Source organism: Mixophyes fleayi, chromosome 2 (assembly GCF_038048845.1).
Source record: "Mixophyes fleayi isolate aMixFle1 chromosome 2, aMixFle1.hap1, whole genome shotgun sequence".
In the NCBI taxonomy this organism is placed as follows: domain Eukaryota; kingdom Metazoa; phylum Chordata; class Amphibia; order Anura; family Limnodynastidae; genus Mixophyes; species Mixophyes fleayi.
The window spans coordinates 72,010,221-72,035,564 of NC_134403.1; the positions used below are offsets into that span (position 1 = coordinate 72,010,221).

Sequence of the window (25,344 nt, forward strand, 5' to 3'; positions counted from 1 at the left end):
TTCTTACATGCCCATTGTCTAAAGATAACATTTATTTATAGATATCCATAATCTTCATATAAAAAGTAGTAGTTCCCCATATAGTCTCAGCTTCTCCGACACGTACATAAATACACTCTGATTCAACAAGCACTGAGGCCTGAAGACAATTGTCACTGTAGGTGTTGGCAGTAATGACTGCAATACAAATAGCAAATTTCCCCCAACCTGGTTGCATGTCTAACACTGCCGTTTGGCTGATGCAAAACCACTGAGAAACAGTACAGAGTAGAGTTACATGATCCCAGGTAACTATATAGAGTGCTGCCCACCTGAACAGAAATAGAGAGTGCAGCTCTGATGTATACCTGTGAGTCACTCTCCATTATATCTATGTTTGTACTGCTCTACTACATCTGTGCTAACTTAAGTACCAAGTATAATTATTTACTAAACATGCATGTGCAAGGACTCGTTCACACAAACTCCACAGTTGCTAAGAAACGGGAAGAGGACACTGAGCTAACTGAAGATAACTCTGGGCAGGGTATGTGCCTATGAGAAACCGCCTATGTTACACCATGCAGCATAAAAAGAGCTACAAAGCGATTTTAGATAATTAACTTGTGATGGTATATGCATTATTATTATTTTTATTTTTAGTCTTTCAAAAATTATCTTCAACACGACATATTCACAAATATTGCCACTGGATTTGCTATTAACAGCATTAGCAGCCTCAGACACTCTTTAAGACTGGCATTGAAGGTGTCAGTCACATAAGTATAAGCGGTGTTAAGTCTTTGTGAATAGTTTAATAGAAATTCGACCAAAAAAACCACGTTACTCGTCTACTTTATATTTCCCCCTTCTGGGAGATCCCGGGGTGGAGGCGAATTGCAGGTGCTAAGGGGAATGGGGCGCGCACCCTCATGGCGAAATGCCCCCCAAACACATGATTTCATTGTGGTGCCCCCATCCCGCTCTCCCGGGAGTCCAAGAGACCTACCCGGAATTTGGGAGCCTCTGGACATTCCAGGAGAGTGGGCGAGTATGCATTAACAGCAGCATTGTTTGCTACATTGCATCACATAGAATTGCATTTATTTTATTTAAATTTCCTCTTCTCATGTTCCGTGCTTGTCTATTTTCTGTGCTTTTCTATTTTATTTTTCCACCAAGTGCTTCCATAACCTTACATAAGCTTACATGTTACTGATATCTAAGCCATGTTACTGATATCTAAACCCATGTTAGAGCATATTAATGCATGTTGTACCCTAGCAGCTGCTCTGATTCTCAGCACTCCTGTAACCTCCCTCCTTTAGAAATAGTTCTGTGCTCCCCCTTCCCATTCTTCCTCCTTCCTTTCATTGCTTTTCTTCCTTCTTATTCCTCCCCCTTCCTTCTGTTGAACCCCCCCAGACTGTAGTTGTATCAAAAAGGTGTATTTAATCCATTTCATCTATTTTAGAAGTTCACCATTTCCTGTCAAGTTTAACCATTGTGTAAAAGTTTTGTAATATAAGGAGTAATCATACTTGCATCTCTAGGAATGAGACTCGTGAATTTTGGGGGGCTTCTCCAGGACTTCTGGGAGAACAGGACACTCACCAGGATCCCACATTATTTTCTTCGCAAGTGGACGGAACTTTGATGACACGATTCTATGTGAATCACGTCATCGTGTTCTGCCCCCATTATGAGATGATGCGAATTGCAGGACATGATACCACAATTTGTGTTGTCACGCCCCATCCCTCACTCTTGTCCTTTGGGCATCTCCTCTGGGATGTCTAAATAATAGGCAAGTAGGGGATTACAGTAATATAATATTAATAGACGTAGGATTGTGGATGCATGTGGAGCTATGTAAATCAATATCATCTCTACCAACATCATCCCATGGTATCTCATTTTTCAAATGGTTGTTCAATCAAATTATACTGCTTAACAATTATTATTATTATTATCATTTATTTGTTGGGCGCCACAGGGTTTTCGCAGCGCCTTACATAATACGAACAGTAGACCATACAGGGTAAAACATCACAGAACAATAAACACTAAGTACCAATGCTTCGGAAACTCCGGGCAGACATATGGAGTGAGGGCGGAGCAGAAGAGTCGGTAAGAAGACAGGAGGGGAGAGGGGCCCTGCTCATACGAGCTTACATCCTAAGGGAGGGTGGACCAAACAGAAGAGGTAATGAGAGTGGAGGAAAGGCGACGGTCGTTTGCCGAGCGCAGGGAGCGAGCGGGAGTATGAATGGTAAGGAGGTTAGAGATGTAGGGAGCAGTAGACTGTGAGAGAGCTTTGTAAGTGGTAGTAAGGAGTTTAAAGAGGATTCTGTAATAGAAAGGGAGCCAGTGTAAGGCCTGGTAGAGAGGGGAGGCAGAGGAGGAGCGACGTGAGAGAAAGATAAGTCTGGCAGCTGCATTGTGTACAGATCGGAGCGGGGGGAGATGGGAGAGAGGAAGGCCAGTGAGGAGGAGGTTGCAGTAGTCCAGGCGGGAGATGATGAGTGCATGGATAACAATTGATACCAAAACATCTCTAGCATTGATAACTACATTCAGATCAGGTTACAGCAATTAAAATAACAGGAAAGAATGTTAAGACAACATTGTGTCGGTGATAGACATTTTAAGCGGGCCATGCATGGCCAACAGCAGATTAACCAAAAGAATACCACAAAAACAAGTTAGGTTTTATAGAAACATATGTGAAGGGACCCAACTCCTTTAACATATAATATAACATAAATAAAAATAAATATAAAATATTTATAAACTCACCGACAATGCTGGAGCCAGTCTTGTATCATTTCCATGGAACATCCCTCTGTAAAGGAGAGATTCCTATTACAGAAACCTATCAATATACTTCATAGCTGCTTTAAATGTTTTAGTAAAGACTTCGGAAGCCTTGCATCCCTATCGAGAGGTGAGCTGCAGTACCAGCATGGAGCATAATCCTCCCTCTCTCTCTATCGCAATCTCTCTCTCTCTCTATATATATACTATAGAAAATATATCTTCAAACTAAAAGTTTACATGTCTTTTTATATGTCTTTGTGTACTGCCTATGGATGCCATTGTGATCTACCCATAATATGCAAGTGGTTTTATAAATATAAATGTACATAATAATTGCATAAATTGACTACAATTATTATTGGTGCTTAATGATGTAATGTTTTGTATAAGGAAAAATATACACCCTATTGTAGATTATATAATAAGAATATTTGAAGTTATCTAAAAATGCTATATTATTATTATTATTATTATTATTATTACTATTATTAATAATAACAGATTTTTATCTATAGGACAACGAGCCGGCATGGGTAGACAACACTCACCTTCCAGAAAGGCATCATCCATGTCTTGAAAAGTGAATGCTGACATTGACATAATAACAGCTACAGTATCTTCTATATCCATTGTGTTGTCCACATGGCGTGACCGTGTCCAGGCTAAACGCCTCTCTGATGAGATTGGGCAATCCATTGATGAACATGTCATGGGTTGTAGAGATCAGTAGCGTAGCAAACACTGCTGTGTAGACAAAAGATTAAATATTAGACTTGAAGCATAAAGGAGATTTCCAACATTTAATGTCAAGAGTTAGACTTATTTTAGTGGTTGGCTATTTAGCATAGCCCTGTCCCTCCTTCACTCTGATTGGACCTGGTGGCTGAGAAACAAGCGCCTGGCCGATCGTAGAGGCAGTCACAATCCTCTGTTTGCCTCTCGGCCATCAGGCAGGTGTATGTAGTGTGCTGCTAGGGAGAGCAAATGATTACCCCCCTCTGGATCTGACACTTTTGTGACCACATGTAAAGCTGGGTACACACTACAGACAATTACTGCACATGCGATATCTGTAACAATTTTACCAACGACTGAAAGTCCCGATGAGCATGCAGATTTATGTGCACACACCTACACGATTTACCTTCAGATCTGTGCTCTTCATCTGTCATAACCCTCTGCTGAAAAGACTGTGACTCTGCACACTCTATAGAGACCTGTCTACACTGCTGGTCATGAGTGCATACACACTGCCACATTTACCAGACATCGTTGCACCGTTGATGGTAATTTGTAGTCATTTTATAAAATTAAACGATACAATGTGCTTTCGTACGATAAAATATGTTTGTGGGAGCGTACATGCTATTGCAATATCTGACCAAACGGTAATTTATTGCGTGATCGGCATGGTACTTGGATGAAAAACCTGTAGTGTGTACCAAGCTTAACACAATTAATTTATTCATTCATTAACCAACCCACCGCATGCTCCTATAGCAATAAACATGTTTAAGAACTTTTAAACATTCACACTTTAAAATTCATACTACTGTATTTTAAGAAACAGTTAGTTCTACATATTGAAACATATATTAAGCTCTGTACTCAACCCGTAAACTAATCAAAAATGAAATTTAAAAAATCAAATAGTATATACAATGCTAAGTTTTTTTAAATGGTCTGAACATCACTTGCATTTCTCTTTAAATTTGTAGACACTCTCCTAATACACTGTAATATCTAATTGGTACTCAGGGGTCTATTTATCATAGGGAGACGATCATTGAATCCAGTGAAACCAGATATTACCGGAGATAGGGCTTCTCCCTATTTACCAAGCCCCGAAGCCGGCAATGGTTGCCTTTGCCAGTTGCTTCTGTGATAGCTTCCCATGTAAAGCATAGGATAGTCTATTTAAGAAAGATCATAGAGTCACTATACTGCTGCAATCCATTGATTTTTTGCCATCTCAGGATGGCGATGGCAGGAAAAAAAAATGCTTTATTTAATTAAATAAGGCATTTTTTAATTTAAATTTATTTTAAATTTGTTATTTTTTAGTACATTTTTTGTTAATGGTTACAATTTTTCTTTTTATTTTATAACTATTTTTTTCTTGTTTTTAAAAATGTCTTTGAATCTACTACTGGAAGCCCGAGACCTATATTAAGAAAAAGATTTATAAGATTTGACATGAAATGGTATGCTCCTCCTCGAACAACAACAACATGTTCCATTCCTTCCCGGCACCTTCTCTTTATTTGATGCTACAAGAGAAGATGAAGTATTCAATCTCTTCCTATCTTCCTTCTCTACCACTTATCTTCTTGATCCTATACCCTCACAAATCACTCGATCACTTTCTCCTGTGCACATGTCAACCTTAATTAAATTCTGTAATCTCCCTCTGCCAGTATCTTTCCATTATTATTCAAGCATGCGTTGATTACTTCTTTTCTGAAAACAACACAATTCTGACCCTAAGTTGATCAATGATATGATAATTGCTAAATCTAAACACTGTTACTCACTTCTAATTCTCCTGGATCTCTGTTGACCACTCTCTTCTCAGATAAACCCTACATTCCCTAAGTCTACAGGACACTGTTCTAACCTGGCTCTCATCCTACCTATCAAATTGCTCTTTCACTGTTCATTTCTCTGGATCCACCTCCTCTCCGTTTCCAGTTTAATCTTCATGGGATGATACCCAAATTTACCTATTCTCTCTGGATCGCTCGCCGTCTGTGTCGGCCTGCGATACTGAAAGTCATTCTGCCATTTCATACTGGATGTCCTCTCACCACCATAAACAATCGTAAAATGAGCTAATAATATTCTCAACGGCCAACAGAAGATACTTTTTAGTTATAACTGTATATAATTATGAGTTTACTTTCAGTGCCCTGGGAAAATATCACTTAAAACCGATGACTGGAGACAACTGCATCTAATGCAGAGACCACAGTAGATCTGTGTCCTATTACAGGACAATGAAAAAAAATAACTCTACATAACAGAAGCGTCTTACCTTACATCTCTATTTCTGTTGACAACATGACAACAAACCCGATCACTCAAGCTTGCTGCCTAGGTGTCATCCTTTACTTAGAAATGTAATTTGTTCCCCACATCCAATTTGTATCCAAGTCCTGTTATATACATGTAAGAAACATTCACGCATATATCTCACACAAGACACTTCGGGACTGAGTCATTAAGGCAAAAAAGTAGTAAATGTTCTCTGTGACAAACCATGTTACAATGCAAGGGGTGCAAATTAGTTTATTATTTTGCACATAAGTTAAATACTGGCTGTTTTTCCATCTAGCACACAAATACTTGCTAGCTTTATTATTGCACTGAAATTTAAAGTTGATCTAAGACATGTCCTACCCCAACTATAACTCTGTCCCCACATTTTAAATTTACCTCCCCCTCCAATGCAACATGGTTTTGCCCAGGTGCAAATGTTACTCCTTTTTTATGCTTTGCGCTCCTTAATGACTCAGGCCCTTCATGCACAAATTGTCTCCGCCATGATTTCTAGCCCTAATGTCTCATCATGATGGGAATAAGAGCCTTGAACTCACTTACCGAACCCTCTTGCTCCCTGCTTATAATGTTATGAGAGTATCAGACACATCTGTTAATGAACATGCACAGGAAACTTAGCAAGGCTATCATGTTATAACACAAGTTTTCAGTAACCACAAGACATTTATGCCACTCCCACCGCATTTCCTATATTTTAATCACTTGTGGTTTGGTAGAGTGTACTGCAACAAATACTGTATGAACATGGAACTTGTATCATATTACACATGAATAATATCAGAGTGATAAATACAGAAGAAATGAAGCAAGGTGTTTTCATACCCCGGTTAAAGGGGCCAAAACTGTGCTCTGATATGCAGCACCACCAGCACTATTTACAGTACTTTTATCTTAAATTAATTTAAATTGCCTTAACTGACACCAGAGCTTGCAGGAGACAAATGACCAGTATGGACTGGAGCATCAATTGCCCACCAGGGGAATGCAGTGGTAGGGGCCCTGACACATTGTCAGAAGGAACGAAAATTCCTTTGGTGACCGGGGCAGTGATTCTTCTCTTCTTCTGACATAACACAATGGAAACACATCACGGTTAGGGCCTTCAGGCACTGGGGCCCTCCGGGGATTTACCGAATACCGTTGTTGGCCAGTCCGGCCTTGCAATGACTCTTGGAAATAATTTTTACCTACAGACACTGAGTATGATGACTCCATTTTCAGAGAAGTCTGATGTACCAAGTGCAAAAGTACTTTCAGTCATCTGCCGGTTTTGGCTAATCCTTGACTCTGCCCTGTGCTACAAGGAATATAAAAGTCTTCAAACATAAAACCTTATTTAAATAACATTGTTCAAATATCACAAATAGAACATGTCATGTCCATCTTCAGCCCAGGGGAAATTAAACTAATACCCCATTTCTTGCCAGAAGGTTACTGTATATTTTTCAAGTGTATGTGCAACATGCTATTAAATATGATCATTGAATGGGCAAAGCAAAGTGTGGCTGAATTTATAAATCTGGTGGTTGTAAAGAAAGATGTAGAAAAAAACCGAACTTTTTGGTTTACCTGGAATTCCCTAATGCTTTTGAGTATTATATTGTACTTAATATTTTCTAGAATAAATATGGCTTATTGTGAATCCTGTGGTTTTCTAACATAGTAAATTAGTCTAAAAAAAGAATCTTTCGTAATTATTTATTATTAAAATGCATATAGTTTTTTCTCATCAAGTAATCAAAACAATTAATTCACAAATAATATATTGTTGATTTCTGAATTGAACTTTTAGCGGCATATTCAATACGCTTCCGGGATCGTGGCATCGCGTGACTGCGCACATAAAGTGCAGTTACGGTACCGCCACATCGCAATAGGGTTGCGAAGGGAAATCTGCGGTGTAGCGGTACCGGGAAGGAGGCGGCTGCGAGTAGCTGCTATGCCGGATGCTAATTGAATATGCCCCTTAATTTTTAACGACATGAAAAGACATTTCTGAATTTGTCCTATGATCTACTGCAACAATGTACTCTAGTCACCAAAGCCAGTTTTGATCATGTGATATTTCCTCACCTGGCTAGGTATTTTATTACAGGACACTTATAGGTTCTCACTGAAACATTTACAATACCCTTGGAATACCGCCATTGGAACAAGCGTCTTTTGATGTTAATTAAAGGTGAGAATAGCCATGTTTCAAGTAATAGCCAAAACATCAGTCAGATGAATAGCTGATTCAATCGAGATAGCTCTGGTTACAATGAACCCATTAGAATGACTTGTCGCACCTTATTTATATAATAAAAACAGACTTTAATGAGATGATCCCACACGCATGTCAATAATCTTTGTCTAGTGTGAGGAAACGGGGTACTACTGGACTGAGAACTATGTAATCATCACCCGTTTCTCACGGTTTATTGTACTTTTTAATCCTTGGCCCAGTCTAAGTATATACACCAGAGCATTGGTGTATTATGTGTATTATTATTTCATGTTATTAGACACATTTTGCCCATACTATTACCTGTGATATTGTATGTAGTATAAATAGAAACAATATTGCCATACTGTGTGAAAATATCAGAACAACAGCAGTCATTTTGCTTGTGGTAGCTAATGTAATTACCATTTGTCTCAAATGTGTATTGTATGGGGTGCAGCTGAGGTGAGGTTTTTTATCAGAACAATGTCTGAGTTAACTAGCTGGCAGCCCATGTTAAATAGCTAGGTCAACAGATAACCTGAGAGGTAATGAGGTTAGAACTTCTACTCATATGCAATGTGCCTCCACAGTAATATATTGGTTGAAATAGCATGGGGAAATGTATCAATATGTGTCAATATAAATGTAATTGTATCAAAGGGTATCACAGACTTATATTGTGTAACCCTGCTGATATACTGTGTCAAAAGTCTTATTGTTCCATGTAAGCGTGCAGTGTCATTCCTTGATGTACTATTGTAACCCCATGTGTAGTGTATCCAGCCAAAACAGCTAATTGAGTCAAGCCATTCTATTGTCTAATCAAGGTAACAGGGACAGTATGTCTAGGAGCTAAATTGTTGACTGGGAGACCCCTTCTGTAAAGGGGAGGTTTGAGACATTTGACCCTACTTCCTGTGGATAGAGAAAATAAGGGAGGGCGAGGAGAATGCCAGGAGAGCGATGCTAGTTTGGAGGATCCTGGTGTAGAAGACATCAGTGAAAAGGACTCTGGGCCAGGCACTGTGGTGCCGCTGGAGGGAACCCTACCAGGACAGGGTTGGTGTGAGCTAGTAACCCAGGCTAGGAGACACCATAACTGTTTTGCTAAACGGTAGTGGTAATATTGCGGGAGGATAAGACCCTGAAAGGGACAGAGATTATGACTTTGGAGTGCTGACTGCAGGAGGCTGCTGGAGGATACGTGCTACCATTTACCCTGTAACTTGTGAACGTCTTGTGGTGTTGTGCTGTCGTAATAAAGTCTTATTTTGGATATATCTTGGTCTACCCGAGTGAGTTGAATCCCACAGAGGGTAACTTCCATCCCAGCTAAGGGTGGTATCCTCACATTTGGTGGCAAGCAGTGGGATCACTCGGCTCGGTGTTGCAAGAACCGGGAAGGCTGCAAGGGACGCAAGCGGTTGCAGTCCAAGGGCCTTGTAGGTACAGCACAGCACGGGCTACACAGCACCCAAAGGAAGCCTATCAGAGGAGTTGCAAGAAACGTGAGACATGATCAAGTATAACTCCCTAAAACTGGATGAACTCCGGGGATTATGCCAGACAAGGGAAATTGCTACTACCCAGGATGACTTCAGGCCACAACTAGTGGAAAAACTATGCAAATGGGACCTGTGCCTACTCGATAATGCGGGCAGGATGAAAATAGCAGAGGTCCCAGCAGTGGAAGGCACCCAAGTTGGGACTTATGTTGCAGAAATCCTGAAAGCCAAGGAGTTGTATGAGGACCAGGAGCAGCCAGTAAGGATTCAGGAGATTGCAGCTACAATACAAACATCCCCCACCCCAGGCCAGTCAGCAGTGCACAGTGGAAGCTATGACTATGGTCAGCTTCGTCAAGAGCTGCAGCACGTCCTCAGTCAGTGGATCCGGAGAAAAGGACTTGAGCTGGTAAAAGCAGGGCTGACTGAGATATTTCCCAGCCTTCAGGATTGGGTGGCAAAGTGTAACCCACAGTCCTGGGATAAAGCAGAAAAGGGGCAGAGTGAAGGCCAAAGGCGACCCAGCAGTCAAGGACAAGCAATACCACACTTGGGACAAGTCGGGAAGTGGTGCCTTCGATGTGAATACTGGGGACATCTTCAACAGCAGTGTCCCAGGAAAGGAGGTCAATTAGACCAATTCCCTCCCACGGGGGTTGTTGGCAGGAGCCACCCCCGGAAAAACAAACACTACCACCCTGATGCGCCAGAGGCGAGGGGGGTAAAGGCCACTTGCAATGCTGTGGCTGACATGAGGCAAACAACAGGAGGACGCCTTTACAGGCACTTGAAACCTGTATGGGTGGATGGCAGAAAAGCCCAAGGATTTAGAGACTGTGGGGCAGCCATCACCCTGGTACGCCCCGAGTTGGTGGATTCCAGAAGAATTATCCCCAACAAGTACTTTAAAATTAGGATGGAGGATGGACGATGGGCAGAGATTCCAACAGCCCAAGTCCAGTTGCATTGGGGCCATTGTAACAACCTGGTAGAAGTTGGAGTTATGGCAGGAATGTCCAATGAGGTGATTTTGGGCAATGATTTGGGGCAAGACCTCAGGAATTATTTTGTTGAAAAAGCCCATAGAAAGGTGAGCCCCAGGCAGAGGAAGAACAACCACTTCTACACGCCAGTAACTAACGGGTATCAGCAACCTTTCTTTACCATCTCCGGGCCTCTGAGGGTGAGTAGCCAAGACCATCCTGAGGGGGGGTTAGTCCTGGGGGAGGAGGATAAATCTAGACTGCAAGAAGCCCAGCTACTAGATCCAGATCTAGAAGGGATGCGGGCACTAGCAGATATGTCGTATAAGACTGGGGTGGTAGAGGATTGTGCTTGGTTGGATGGGTTACTGTATACGGTGTCCAGCCCAAATCATAAGTACAGGTTGGTAGTCCCACCCGAATATCGGGATCGGTTTATAGCTCAGGCTCATGGGGAAGGGGGTACCGATCACAGAGGAAAAAGGAGAACACGAGCCAGGCTCAGACAGCAGTTCATGTGGTTAGGTTTAGCGAGGGATGTAGACCGCTACATAGCCAACTGTGCAGACTGCAAGAATATGTTAGGGCATGGCTGCAACAGTGACATTCGGACACAGGAGGGGAGAAGGCAGCATAAAAAGCAGGACATTGATGACTGCGTGATGTTACTCTCAGTAGTCCCTGCAGGAGATAGTGTGCAGCAGGATTCCTGCAAGAACCCTGTGCATAAGCGGGTGCAGACTGGGGAAATGAGTAATCCCAGTGCAGAAAGGAACTGGGGAAGGGGGAGGCGTAGCCAGACAGGACCCCAGACAACCAGGGAAAGGCAGTCGGTAAGGCTCTTAGACAGCAGGGCTCAGAGTAGCTACTGGAGCAGGAGACCGAGACTTCCCGCAGAGGTTCTGGGAATTGATAGGTGCTGGCGGCTACAAGAATATAACAAGGTGCAGCAAGTGAACGCTGGAGGCTGCGCACAGCCCAGCAGGAAATTGGTTCATCTCGTGGGAAACCACATAAACCCTGCAGTAGTGTCTGCAGAAGAGACTGGGGCTCAAGTTTAAAAAGTAGGGGAGGAATGTGAGGAAACGGGGTACTACTGGACTGAGAACTATGTAATCATCACCCGTTTCTCACGGTTTATTGTACTTTTTAATCCTTGGCCCAGTCTAAGTATATACACCAGAGCATTGGTGTATTATGTGTATTATTATTTCATGTTATTAGACACATTTTGCCCATACTATTACCTGTGATATTGTATGTAGTATAAATAGAAACAATATTGCCATACTGTGTGAAAATATCAGAACAACAGCAGTCATTTTGCTTGTGGTAGCTAATGTAATTACCATTTGTCTCAAATGTGTATTGTATGGGGTGCAGCTGAGGTGAGGTTTTTTATCAGAACAATGTCTGAGTTAACTAGCTGGCAGCCCATGTTAATTAGCTAGGTCAACAGATAACCTGAGAGGTAATGAGGTTAGAACTTCTACTCATATGCAATGTGCCTCCACAGTAATATATTGGTTGAAATAGCATGGGGAAATGTATCAATATGTGTCAATATAAATGTAATTGTATCAAAGGGTATCACAGACTTATATTGTGTAACCCTGCTGATATACTGTGTCAAAAGTCTTATTGTTCCATGTAAGCGTGCAGTGTCATTCCTTGATGTACTATTGTAACCCCATGTGTAGTGTATCCAGCCAAAACAGCTAATTGAGTCAAGCCATTCTATTGTCTAATCAAGGTAACAGGGACAGTATGTCTAGGAGCTAAATTGTTGACTGGGAGACCCCTTCTGTAAAGGGGAGGTTTGAGACATTTGACCCTACTTCCTGTGGATAGAGAAAATAAGGGAGGGCGAGGAGAATGCCAGGAGAGCGATGCTAGTTTGGAGGATCCTGGTGTAGAAGACATCAGTGAAAAGGACTCTGGGCCAGGCACTGTGGTGCCGCTGGAGGGAACCCTACCAGGACAGGGTTGGTGTGAGCTAGTAACCCAGGCTAGGAGACACCATAACTGTTTTGCTAAACGGTAGTGGTAATATTGCGGGAGGATAAGACCCTGAAAGGGACAGAGATTATGACTTTGGAGTGCTGACTGCAGGAGGCTGCTGGAGGATACGTGCTACCATTTACCCTGTAACTTGTGAACGTCTTGTGGTGTTGTGCTGTCGTAATAAAGTCTTATTTTGGATATATCTTGGTCTACCCGAGTGAGTTGAATCCCACAGAGGGTAACTTCCATCCCAGCTAAGGGTGGTATCCTCACATCTAGTTTCAAGGTTATTTTGCATGGCATCAATTACAATGACTTTGTACAATACTGTCTATGCCTGTTTTATGGGAAGGCACAGTCATTATTTTGTAACATCTGTTTACAGTTCCGAAATATGATTAAGCAAAGGAGTAAACTTTATGTGCTTTTGTGCTGTATAACAGTATAACAGCTTCTTACATTACCTGTAGAGGATAAAAGTGGGTGTAGTACTTGAGAAGGAAGTGAAGACAGATATTTTTGATTAATTAGTTTCTTAAGTTGTTTACAGGACATACAACATTTCGGCTATCTCAAATATCTGGTAAAACATGAAATGCTGCCAAAATATGAGTATGTCTAAAACAGGTTTTTAATAGGCATCGCTGTAACATCTGCGGGGAATGACAGACACACACAGATGTCCTACCTTGCCCAGGATTGGTCCACCTACCATCCACAGGAATCCACCAACACCTCTGCCCACACCACCTCGGGCTAGGGAGGAAATCAGACATATTATTGGAAGGCAGTGATACAGTTAGAAGGAGAGGGGTGTACGAGGTGACTGCCAAGAGTATCATCATCATCTATTTATATAGCGCCACTAATTTTGCAGCGCTGTACAGAGAATTCATTCACATCCCTGCCCCATTGGAGCTTACAGTCTAAATTCCCTAACATACACACACAAACAGACAGACAGACAGACAGAGAGAGAGAGACTAGGGTCAATTTTGATAGCAGCCAATTAACCTACTAGTATTTTTTTGGAGTGTGGGGTGAAACCCACCCAAACACGAGGAGAACATACAAACTCCACACAGATAAGGCCATGGTCGGGAATTGAACTCATGACCCCAGCCCTGTGAAACCTGTTACCGGCTTAATGCCACAGGCCTCAAGCCTGAACCATGCCCACTGGCCCCACAAATGAACCATGCCCACAGGCCTCACACTTGAACCATGCCCACAGGCCTCATGCCTGAACTGTGCCCACAGTCCTCACATCTGACTTACCGTAACCCAAGGCCTAAAGCCTGAACTAGTTATGGGTCTGAAGTGAATATACCTGATATACCTAATGAAAAAGTAATTGCACATGGCCTTGCGTTCATTAATGCTGCCCCGGTCTAGTGCCTGAATTACGCCACGGGCCTTGTGCCCAAATTATCTAGCAGGGAGTATATTTATCTGTTCCACACAACATACCTGGCTTCTTTCCAGCTTTTCCAGGACTTCAAGACCCTCCAGAAGATGGCACCTCTTCTCCGGTTCAGCGCGGGGATCTTCTTTCTTCTTGGCAGAGGTCGCTCCTAGCCCTTTTAAGGGCTCCCTACCACCGCTACCGCTTTATTCATGCGGCAGTTCCAGACATCGCTCAATGTCTCCTTTGCTGGCTCTTCACTGATAAAATCCCTAAATGATGCAGAGTGCGTGTCTTACATAGCCGCCATTGCGTCGACATCACAATGTGATGCAGCAAGCCCAGATTGGCTAACCGCGGTGCCAAAAATTATAAAGCCCAGAGATGAGCTCTGATTGGCCCGGCCACCGATTAGCTGGAACCTGGAATGCTGGGACATGGAAAGAGGACGAAAGAGAATCTTCCCTTTCCCGTCTTCACCCTCTACATGGGCTTCATGGCTGAGCAACCTCTCACATAACACCCACACACATCCTCATGAATATTGGTTCAGCCCACTAAATGTCTGAATATACTGGGCCTGATTCATGTTTGGATGTCCATTTGCATAGCGGATCTTGCACAAAAATAGCTCTTTGCATGCTCAGAAACGGTCCTTATCCCAATAAACACAATTGCATGCAATTCACGTCTGGACACAAATGACACTTATGACTGCCTACGACGTGAAGGGCAGAATGGGAGTGGTAAGGGGCAGACTAGGTGTAGTACGTGCACCCGATTCAAATCTTGGCTTTGTAGTAAGCACGCTTGTTATCAGACATATATCTAGCACCTGCTCCAGGGCAGGTGTAACTGATGCATGACAGTGTTGATCAAACAGAGCATTGCCTCTCAAAATCTAATGGGGTGATTGTCAATTCACCTGCACACCTGACACCATTCATCTCATAAAACAACACTATATAATTGTAATCTTGTCACATTATGTAGTGTGGGGTGCAAAGGCTACACAATGTACCTCCTTCTCAAGCCCTGACTAGTTGATGGGCATGGGTGTAAATGACCAGGGGGTAACTGCACATGCAGTTATTGTACTACAAAGTCTCTTTGCAAGTAGTGGGACACAGCTGATGTCGCTTTGTGGTGGAGTGCAATAAAGTTCAGAATAATTTGGGTGCCAGACCATCTGTATTACAAACTGAGCTCTTTATTTACACTCCTCTTCCTCCACTATGATAATCATAATGGTTGCAGCAATATAGAAATGTAGACAGCTCCTCACTCTCCCAGCTCAGTTCTCAGTGGGCAGTATGAATATGGTTATAAGTATCTCCTTTCTCCTCCTGCACACATCTTACACTGCTGGCTTTATCACAGTACATATCAGGTTCTTCTGGTCACAGTAGCTCCACAGCTGCTTACAGTTCAGCCTCTGTCTGTTTCTGTTACACATGCAGGAATCACAGAGTAGTGTATCTCCAACACACACTTGTAGCCCTGACCCTTTCTCTGTGTAGCTCTCAGCTTGGCAAGAAGGTGTAGAATCACTTGGGCTATAACACTCTTCTATAGTGTACTCTCTGCCCCTCTCTGGGTTTTCCACAACTGCCTCTCTTTGCTACAACCCTCTCTCCAGGGTTCTCTGCTCTTACATCCCTTAGTACATGCATGCTGCCACTTGCAGTAATACCTCTTCTCTCCAGGGTCTCTGCTCTTACATCCCTTAGTACATGCATGTTGCCACTTGAAGCAATCCCCCCATCTCTCCAGGGTCTCTGCTCTTACATCCCTTAGCACATGCATGCTGCCACTTGCAGTAATACCTCTTCTCTCCAGGGTCTCTGCTCTTACATCCCTTAGTACATGCATGCTGCCACTTGCAGTAATACCTCTTCTCTCCAGGGTCTCTGCTCTTACATCCCTTAGCACATGCATGCTGCCACTTGCAGTAATACCTCTTCTCTCCAGGGTCTCTGCTCTTACATCCCTTAGTACATGCATGTTGCCACTTGAAGCAATCCCCCCATCTCTCCAGGGTCTCTGCTCTTACATCCCTAAGTGCATGCATGCATGTTGCCACTTGCAGTAATACGTCTTCTCTCCAGGGTTTCTGCTCTTACATACCTTAGCACATGAATGTTGCCACTTGCAGTAATACTTCTTCTCTCCAGGGTCTCTGCTCTTACATCCCTTAGCACATGCATGTTGCCACTTGCAGTAATACTTCTTCTCTCCAGGGTATCTGCTCTTACATCCCTTAGCACATGCATGTTGCCACTTGCAGTAATACTTCTTCTCTCCAGGGTATCTGCTCTTACATCCCTTAGCACATGCATGTTGCCACTTGCAGTAATACTTCTTCTCTCCAGGGTCTCTGCTCTTACATCCCTTAGTACATGCATGTTGCCACTTGCAGTAATACTTCTTCTCTCCAGGGTTTCTGCTCTTACATCCCTTAGCACATGCATGATGCCACTTGCAGTAATACTTCTTCTCTCCAGGGTCTCTGCTCTTACATCCCTTAGTACATGCATGTTGCCACTTGCAGTAATACTTCTTCTCTCCAGGGTCTCTGCTCTTACATCCCTTAGCACATGCATGTTGCCACTTGCAGTAATACTTCTTCTCTCCAGGGTCTCTGCTCTTACATCCCTTAGTACATGCATGTTGCCACTTGCAGTAATACTTCTTCTCTCCAGGGTCTCTGCTCTTACATCCCTTAGCACATGCATGCTGCCACTTGCAGTAATACTTCTTCTCTCCAGGGTCTCTGCTCTTACATCCCTTAGCACATGCATGTTGCCACTTGCAGTAATACTTCTTCTCTCCAGGGTCTCTGCTCTTACATCCCTTAGTACATGCATGTTGCCACTTGCAGTAATACTTCTTCTCTCCAGGGTTTCTGCTCTTACATCCCTTAGCACATGCATGTTGCCACTTGCAGTAATACTTCTTCTCTCCAGGGTCTCTGCTCTTACATCCCTTAGCACATGCATGTTGCCACTTGCAGTAATACCTCTTCTCTCCAGGGTCTCTGCTCTTACATCCCTTAGCACATGCATGTTGCCACTTGCAGTAATACTTCTTCTCTCCAGGGTCTCTGCTCTTACATCCCTTAGCACATGCATGTTGCCACTTGCAGTAATACTTCTTCTCTCCAGGGTATCTGCTCTTACATCCCTTAGCACATGCATGTTGCCACTTGCAGTAATACTTCTTCTCTCCAGGGTCTCTGCTCTTACATCCCTTAGCACATGCATGTTGCCACTTGCAGTAATACTTCTTCTCTCCAGGGTATCTGCTCTTACATCCCTTAGCATATGCATGTTGCCACTTGCAGTAATACTTCTTCTCTCCAGGGTCTCTGCTCTTACATCCCTTAGCACATGCATGCTGCCACTTGCAGTAATACCTCTTCTCTCCAGGGTCTCTGCTCTTACATCCCTTAGCACATGCATGCTGCCACTTGCAGTAATACCTCTTCTCTCCAGGGTCTCTGCTCTTACATCCCTTAGCACATGCATGCTGCCACTTGAAGCAATCCCCCCATCTCTCCAGGGTCTCTGCTCTTACATCCCTTAGCACATGCATGTTGCCACTTGCAGTAATACTTCTTCTCTCCAGGGTCTCTGCTCTTACATCCCTTAGTACATGCATGTTGCCACTTGCAGTAATACTTCTTCTCTCCAGGATTTCTGCTCTTACATCCCTTAGCACATGCATGTTGCCACTTGCAGTAATACTTCTTCTCTCCAGGGTCTCTGCTCTTACATCCCTTAGCACATGCATGTTGCCACTTGCAGTAATACCTCTTCTCTCCAGGGTCTCTGCTCTTACATCCCTTAGCACATGCATGTTGCCACTTGCAGTAATACTTCTTCTCTCCAGGGTCTCTGCTCTTACATCCCTTAGCACATGCATGTTGCCACTTGCAGTAATACTTCTTCTCTCCAGGGTATCTGCTCTTACATCCCTTAGCACATGCATGTTGCCACTTGCAGTAATACTTCTTCTCTCCAGGGTCTCTGCTCTTACATCCCTTAGCACATGCATGTTGCCACTTGCAGTAATACTTCTTCTCTCCAGGGTATCTGCTCTTACATCCCTTAGCACATGCATGTTGCCACTTGCAGTAATACTTCTTCTCTCCAGGGTCTCTGCTCTTACATCCCTTAGTACATGCATGCTGCCACTTGCAGTAATACCTCTTCTCTCCAGGGTCTCTGCTCTTACATCCCTTAGCACATGCATGCTGCCACTTGCAGTAATACCTCTTCTCTCCAGGGTCTCTGCTCTTACATCCCTTAGCACATGCATGTTGCCACTTGCAGTAATACTTCTTCTCTCCAGGGTCTCTGCTCTTACATCCCTTAGCACATGCATGTTGCCACTTGCAGTAATACTTCTTCTCTCCAGGGTATCTGCTCTTACATCCCTTAGCACATGCATGTTGCCACTTGCAGTAATACTTCTTCTCTCCAGGGTCTCTGCTCTTACATCCCTTAGCACATGCATGCTGCCACTTGCAGTAATACCTCTTCTCTCCAGGGTCTCTGCTCTTACATCCCTTAGCACATGCATGTTGCCACTTGCAGTAATACTTCTTCTCTCCAGGGTCTCTGCTCTTACATCCCTTAGTACATGCATGTTGCCACTTGCAGTAATACTTCTTCTCTCCAGGGTTTCTGCTCTTACATCCCTTAGCACATGCATGTTGCCACTTGCAGTAATACTTCTTCTCTCCAGGGTCTCTGCTCTTACATCCCTTAGCACATGCATGTTGCCACTTGCAGTAATACCTCTTCTCTCCAGGGTCTCTGCTCTTACATCCCTTAGCACATGCATGTTGCCACTTGCAGTAATACTTCTTCTCTCCAGGGTATCTGCTCTTACATCCCTTAGCACATGCATGTTGCCACTTGCAGTAATACTTCTTCTCTCCAGGGTCTCTGCTCTTACATCCCTTAGCACATGCATGCTGCCACTTGCAGTAATACTTCTTCTCTCCAGGGTCTCTGCTCTTACATCCCTTAGTACATGCATGCTGCCAATTTCAGCAATCCCCCTTCTCTCTAGGGGTCTCTGCTCTGGGGACTCTCCACCCATTCAGGACACACATTACTTGCCCTTGCGTAGCCACTGCGCTCACATTCCCAGGCAATGCCGGGAGCCTGGGAACCTCTCTTCTCTCACTGTCTTCTGTGTATCTCTGTCTCTCCTACTTTTCCCGCCTTCTCTTTCTCCCCCCTTTTTACAGCCCCTCCTTCTTATCAGTCACTAGCAGACTGGGCTGGGTTATCACCATAGCAACCGGCTTGAGTTCCTTCATTTTCTACAAGCACCTAACTCGCCCCCCCCCCAGGTGACCCCTGCATGTGTTGCTTCTTTTTCCTAATCCTGTCCAATCCCCCCTTACTGTTAGCCCCTTCTTCTTCTCACTCTAGCAGGCTGGGGTGTGTTGTCAGCACAGCAACCAGCCAAGTCACTGAGGCGTGTGATTCCTTGTAGCGCCACTAGGGGGCGTTACATTTGGGAAAATGGAGGTGAAACTAATGTCGTTTTGTTCAGAACAAGGGCTGCATTCAGAGATAAAGAGGTAGGTGAAACTTTCACATTTGTGTCTCAGTAGCAACAAAACAAAGAAGTTTTGTCTTTTTTTAACATTGCATAAGTTAGTGTGTGCAAATGTTTTAAAATTGTTGTCTGATTATTTGAAAGCATATGTATATATTAGCATTGCTATAATGTTATTTTAAGGTTATTATCCTTCATAGGCAGTTGCATACATTAGCATTGCTCTAAATTGTTTCTAAAATGTTATTATCCTTCATAGGCAGTTGCATATATTAGCATAGCGGTTTTGTTTCTCAGTTTAATATTTTTTATTAAACAATTTATAACATTACACCATTGATTACACCGAATGACAATTAAATGTTATTATATAAAATGTGTCTGTTTTTAATTTAATGTTTACAGGCAAAGAAACAACAACCCCTGCAAATTTAAATATAAAAAGGAATAATTATTGATTTCATTATAATAAATTATTTATACATTTCTTTCTGTCAAATTTGGTGAATGTTTTATTCTAAATTGCTTTTGTCATAAAAGATATATGTTCTAAAAAATATCTGTGTTTGTTTTATTTTCGAAAAGCAATGGATGGGTCAGGATGATGAAGTTGTGCAATGAAAGGATTAATATTATTTAATTATCAGGAAGCACAATTGTGTTCAGATGTGAATTAGGAGTAAATACACATGTATTGAAATTTCTCCAAACACAATAGCAAATTCCCCAAAAGCCACACTCCCCACCTCCATTCCTGGAAGGCTGCAGCCCAATTGGCGCCTCATTCCTTCCAACGAGGGAGTGTTGAGCTGCCCTGAACTCTTTCCTGTGTCTCTCAATGAGGATGTTAATGAGAATAATGTAGTCCTGCCCCAGTGAGTTCTTGCACGTCATAAGAAGAAAGCCATTGTCATGCCTGGGCAGGAGACCAAAAAAATCCACCTCTTACGTGTGTAATTAGTTTTACCCGAATCCTGACAACAGTTGTGTAGCCATTTGTAGTGTTTGCAAAGCCACAGTAATGTAAGCATGGATGTCTAAATAGACGTTTATATGTATTACCTTCCACTTTGCTGCTGTTTCATCAGTATTGCACAAACTGTTTGTAATGATGGGGGGGCAGGGTTCCAAAATGCGCGTCATTTTGGACCTGCCCCCTTGATGTAATGACGCAAACGCATAATTTAACAGCGGGGGCGGGGCTAAACGCTGCGATTCACCGGGAATCGCGGCGTTTGGGACCTAATTCTGCCTACTTCACTAGGAAGTGCCCACTTCCTAGTGAAGTGGGCAGATCCGGGAGATTGCCACACTCTCCCGGGAGTCCGTGAGACTCTCGCAAAATGCAGGAGTCTCTCGGACATTCCGGGAGAGTTGGCAAGTATGACTTAACGTCAAAGGTACCTAACTATATTCGAAGTTTTACGGAATTGGGGCTGATTCGAAGCTCAGTGATAAACTTGCTTTTTGCTGTGCATTGCAATGGCTCTTTTTAGTGCATTGTCTGGCACCCAGGTTTGGTCTGGGTCTGATAAAAGGGGGGGTCAGCGTTCATCGCCATGTATTAGCTGTACAATTACCACAGTTATCCAAGGAACGAGTGGAGCGATCAAGTGAACCATAACTGCTTTCATAATCCAAGGACAATTTGATCTTGCACCACTTTTCTTTTCTGCCACTGCTGTATGGCAATGTTTCCTAGATGTGCTATGACCTGCCGTGTGTTTGAGTCATTGCTATGTCGCTTAGCATCCAGCCAGGTCGCTGCAATCTTTGTTCGAAAGTGCATGAAAATAATATTGTGACCTGTGAGATGGTCAAAATTGACTGCAAATTACTTGAAATTAGTGTTATTGAGGTTAATAATAATTACGTGATTTTAGCAAAAAAATAGGGATTTTGGAAAACAATAGGGATCCAAAACCAAAACATGCAAGGGCAGTGTTGCCAAAACCAAACCCAAAACACGAAGTTAATCCAAAACCAAAACCAGAACACGAAGTTAATCCAGATCCAAAACCAAAACCAGAACACGGGGGTTAGTGAACATCGCTGCTCAATATACGTTTCAACTTGAATATGGATGTAAGTACGCTCTGCCTAAACGTAACTTGCTGTATATTAACAGAACAGAATGCAGCATACACATATCCATGTGTGTAATATAAAGTCCCATCAGAACGCATGCAAAATTTTTTTTTTCTGTAAAATAAATTAACCACCCATAATACTATAATCATTAATAAAAATATGTAAAAATATATATATTTTTGCATTAAATATATACATCAGGATGTTCTTAATGTAAACTGTATATAGAATACATTTTTATATTCTATCTTCCTTCATACAGATGTTCTTTGCTATCTAGTAGCACACATACATGTAGTTTTTAATACAAAGAAGAAGCAGTCATCACTATCAGTCGGCACTTACACCTGCCCTGTAGCTGGTGCAAATCATAGGGCTAAAAAAACGTACTTTAGAGAAACCTAGGGTTTGAATTGGCTGCATCTGCATTGCATATTCCCGCCAATTGCAAAACTGAAACCGAGGCTCTGAGTCATAATCCCGCTGTCGGATCTCGCGATACTCGTATTCTATAAATTCCCAGCTAGCCGCCGCCATCTTCACTCGGGCATTGATCAGGGTAGAGGGAGGTTGTGTTAGGTGGTCCTCTGTCCTGCTATATCTCGTGCTGTGCTGTGCTGTGCTGTGTTCTGCTCAGTCCAAAAAAAGTTATAAAAAAAATAATTATAAAAAAAAGAAATAAAAAAAAAATATCCAAAAACAATCCTGCAGTATAAGTCCAGTGGTACTGCTATATTACAAAGTTCACTGATTCAGCAGTATAAGTCCAGTGGTACTGCTATATTACAAAGTTCACTGATTCAGCAGTATAAGTCCAGTGGTACTGCTATATTACAAAGTTCACTGATTCAGCAGTATAAGTCCAGTGGTACTGCTATATTACAAAGTTCACTGATTCTGCAGAATAGACTGGGAATTAGTGGAAATGATTGTTATTGAATGTTATTGAGGTTAATAATAGCGTAGGAGTGAAAATAAACCAAAAACTTGATTTTAACACTTTTTATGTTTTTTTCAAAATAAATCCGAATCCAAAACCTTAAATCCGAACCAAAACCTTTAGTCAGGTGTTTTGCGAAACAAATCCGAACCCAAAACCTCAAGCAAATCCGAATCCAAAACACAAAACACGAGACACCAAAAGTGGCCGGTGCACATCCCTACTTAAAATACACTAGAACTGACCAAATTATCATTGATTAGTAAGTTTTACAAAACTATCCACCTTTGTATTTGTATCGATACAGTACAAGAATAGTTGTTACAAAAATCTTCATAAACCGCTGTCTGTGGACATTCGTTCAACCTGCATAAAAATCTTAATTCACAAAAACACATTCTTAGGTTTAATAAATTAGTTTAGTCACCAGACACTTTATCTTACACTTTTCATATACTGCAGTGTGTGTGACTTCAAATGAAACACTTTTCAGGGTCCTTTTACGGGTTAAACTTTACACCTAAATTAAAAAATAATGTTAGGTCCTCATATATTATCATGTTCCCTTGGCATTTCACCTTTTCCATGTGCCTGGACCTCCATCTATACAATACTCTCTAAAATGTCTAACATTTGTTGCCAGATGTCATGTTCATATGTAAACCTCAGAGTCTCTTTTCTAAAATAACACTGTACATCCTGCTGCACATCGGCACAGGGTTGAGGATTAGGGATACATGCCCTGAGCCACACACACAGAAGTTGTCCCTTGTTGTATGAATTGGGTTCATTAAACATTGTTATATAATTGTGCCCAGGTGACAGAGATGAGCATGTTAACTACAGAGCAAAGCGACATATGCCAGGGAGAGCTGGGGACAAATAACAGCACATTTGGCTACACAACAGGAGCCAGTGCAGGAAGAAATTCAATTATTAAAGGAGATGTTCACTATCTTTTAAATTCATATCCTCCAATTGATTACAACTGGATTTACAAACATTGGGCCTGATTCATTAAGGATCTTAAGTGAAGAGGATTCTTATTTCAGTCTCCTGGACAAAACCATGTTATTTGCAAGGGGTGCAAATGAGTGTTCTGTTTTGCACATAAGTTAAATACTGACTGTTTTTTCACGTAACACACAAATACTTGATAGCTTATTTGTACACTGAAATTTAAAGTTGATATGTGTGTGCTACATGAAAAAACAGTCTGTATTTAACTTATGTGCAAAACAGAACACTCATTTGCACCCCTTGCAAACAACATTGTTTTGTCCAGGAGACTGAAATAAGAATCCTCTTCATTTAAGATCCTTAATGAATCAGGCCCATTGTTATCAGTGGTGCAAAATATTTTGAGGTCTGGACTACCAACACTATTTGTGTAGTTTTTTTTTCATTTTTTTTTGTTTTTCCTTATTAAAATAGATTCAGTGCAACCTGGATCTAATAGAATCGAGTACGCTAATTCACTCTGGTTCTGACATACATGGAAATCCTAGTACATATCTTCCTGCATTGCTTCATCCTAACAGATAAAGGTGATTCTCTTTAGCCCAGCACATTTAATAAAAAGTGGTTAGTCAGTCCCCAAATTAAGCCCTGAAATCCTGTATCTGCCAAGAGTGGGATTTAGGCTCCAGATATCTGAAGTCAGTCAGATTCCTCATTCTCATTGATAGGATATGATTAATTTGATGTTTATGACCTTGCATCCAGATCAGAGTACGGTAAGTAGTCTCCTGAACACAATATGTTTGCGTGTGACAGAGAACTGAAACATCATTATAATAGAGAAAACTAAAAGTAATAGCCCCTGCCTGCCAAGTTGTATTGTCGTTAATAGGAAAGGGATGTGTATCTGAGTTCTCAGATTACTATCTTTTCAAATAAGATTGATACATCTACAATCTAAATGTTAGGACATGTTTAATATATGTTAATTTTTATACCAGAAACAGATCAGATGGGGCTATTGCCAAAACCTTCAGAACTACCAGCGTTACTGCGAGTATAAACAAAACAACTCTTAATTTGCATATCAAAAGTGCAACATAACTTTCATAATAACAGAGAGCAGGATCAGTCCAGATAGCCTATTAGGAAACAATACTTGCCACAAGCCTTGGCAATAGTAGCTCCTGTGTGTGTGCAACAGCATAGGGCTACTTATGTTATGAAACAGAAAACTGTCCAGAATGTATAAGACTTATACTTTTGCTGTACTAGAGTCAAGATTGGGACAAGTAAACAGAAAGTTTCCTAGTGAGGAGTGATGTCATGACAGGTGCTGGACATTCACCTCTGACTATTAGTATCTGATAACTGCAAGTACAAGTTGTCAGATTATTGAGTTCCATAGATCAGTGTTTAGCATTTCCAGTTACCCTACAGTTGTATACCAGACCCCGGCTATGAACACAACTGTTGCTTCTTTGTATCAGACCATAGCTTTGGTCCCTGACAACCGCTTACTGTTACCTGTAACTAAAACACTGACTGTGAATATAACCACTGATTATGCCTTGCGCAAATATTGGACTTTAGCTGTTATCTACTACTTAGCCAAGTATGTGTACACCTGAACATCACTTCCATATGCGCTTGTTGAACATCTCATTCCAAACCTTTGGCATTATTATGGAGTTGGTTCTCCCTTTGCTGCTATAACAGCCTCCACTCTTCTGGGAAGGCTATGCACTAGACTTTGGAACATGGCTGTGGGGATTCACATCCATCCAGCCACTAGAGCATTAGTGAGGTCAGGC

The 25,344-nt window shown here is 42.2% G+C and overlaps 1 protein-coding gene across 3 annotated transcripts in view; it reads right to left on the reverse strand.

Moving 5' to 3' along the window:
* The window catches only part of TESPA1 (thymocyte expressed, positive selection associated 1), a 90,824-nt gene that overhangs the window by 13,509 nt on the left and 51,971 nt on the right, over nucleotides 1–25,344 (reverse strand). Inside the window, exons 1-3 of one of the 3 annotated variants that reach the window (XM_075199252.1) lie at nucleotides 6,400–6,460; nucleotides 3,348–3,540; nucleotides 2,779–2,824 (exon numbers count right to left, since the gene is read on the reverse strand). In XM_075199252.1, coding sequence (XP_075055353.1) covers nucleotides 2,779–2,824; nucleotides 3,348–3,510 — 209 coding nt within the window. In that variant the 5' untranslated portion in view covers nucleotides 3,511–3,540; nucleotides 6,400–6,460. Of the gene's footprint in view, nucleotides 1–2,778; nucleotides 2,825–3,347; nucleotides 3,544–6,399; nucleotides 6,461–25,344 lie in introns of those variants that run through there. The other 2 variants (XM_075199250.1, XM_075199251.1) reach the window with 2 other exon arrangements.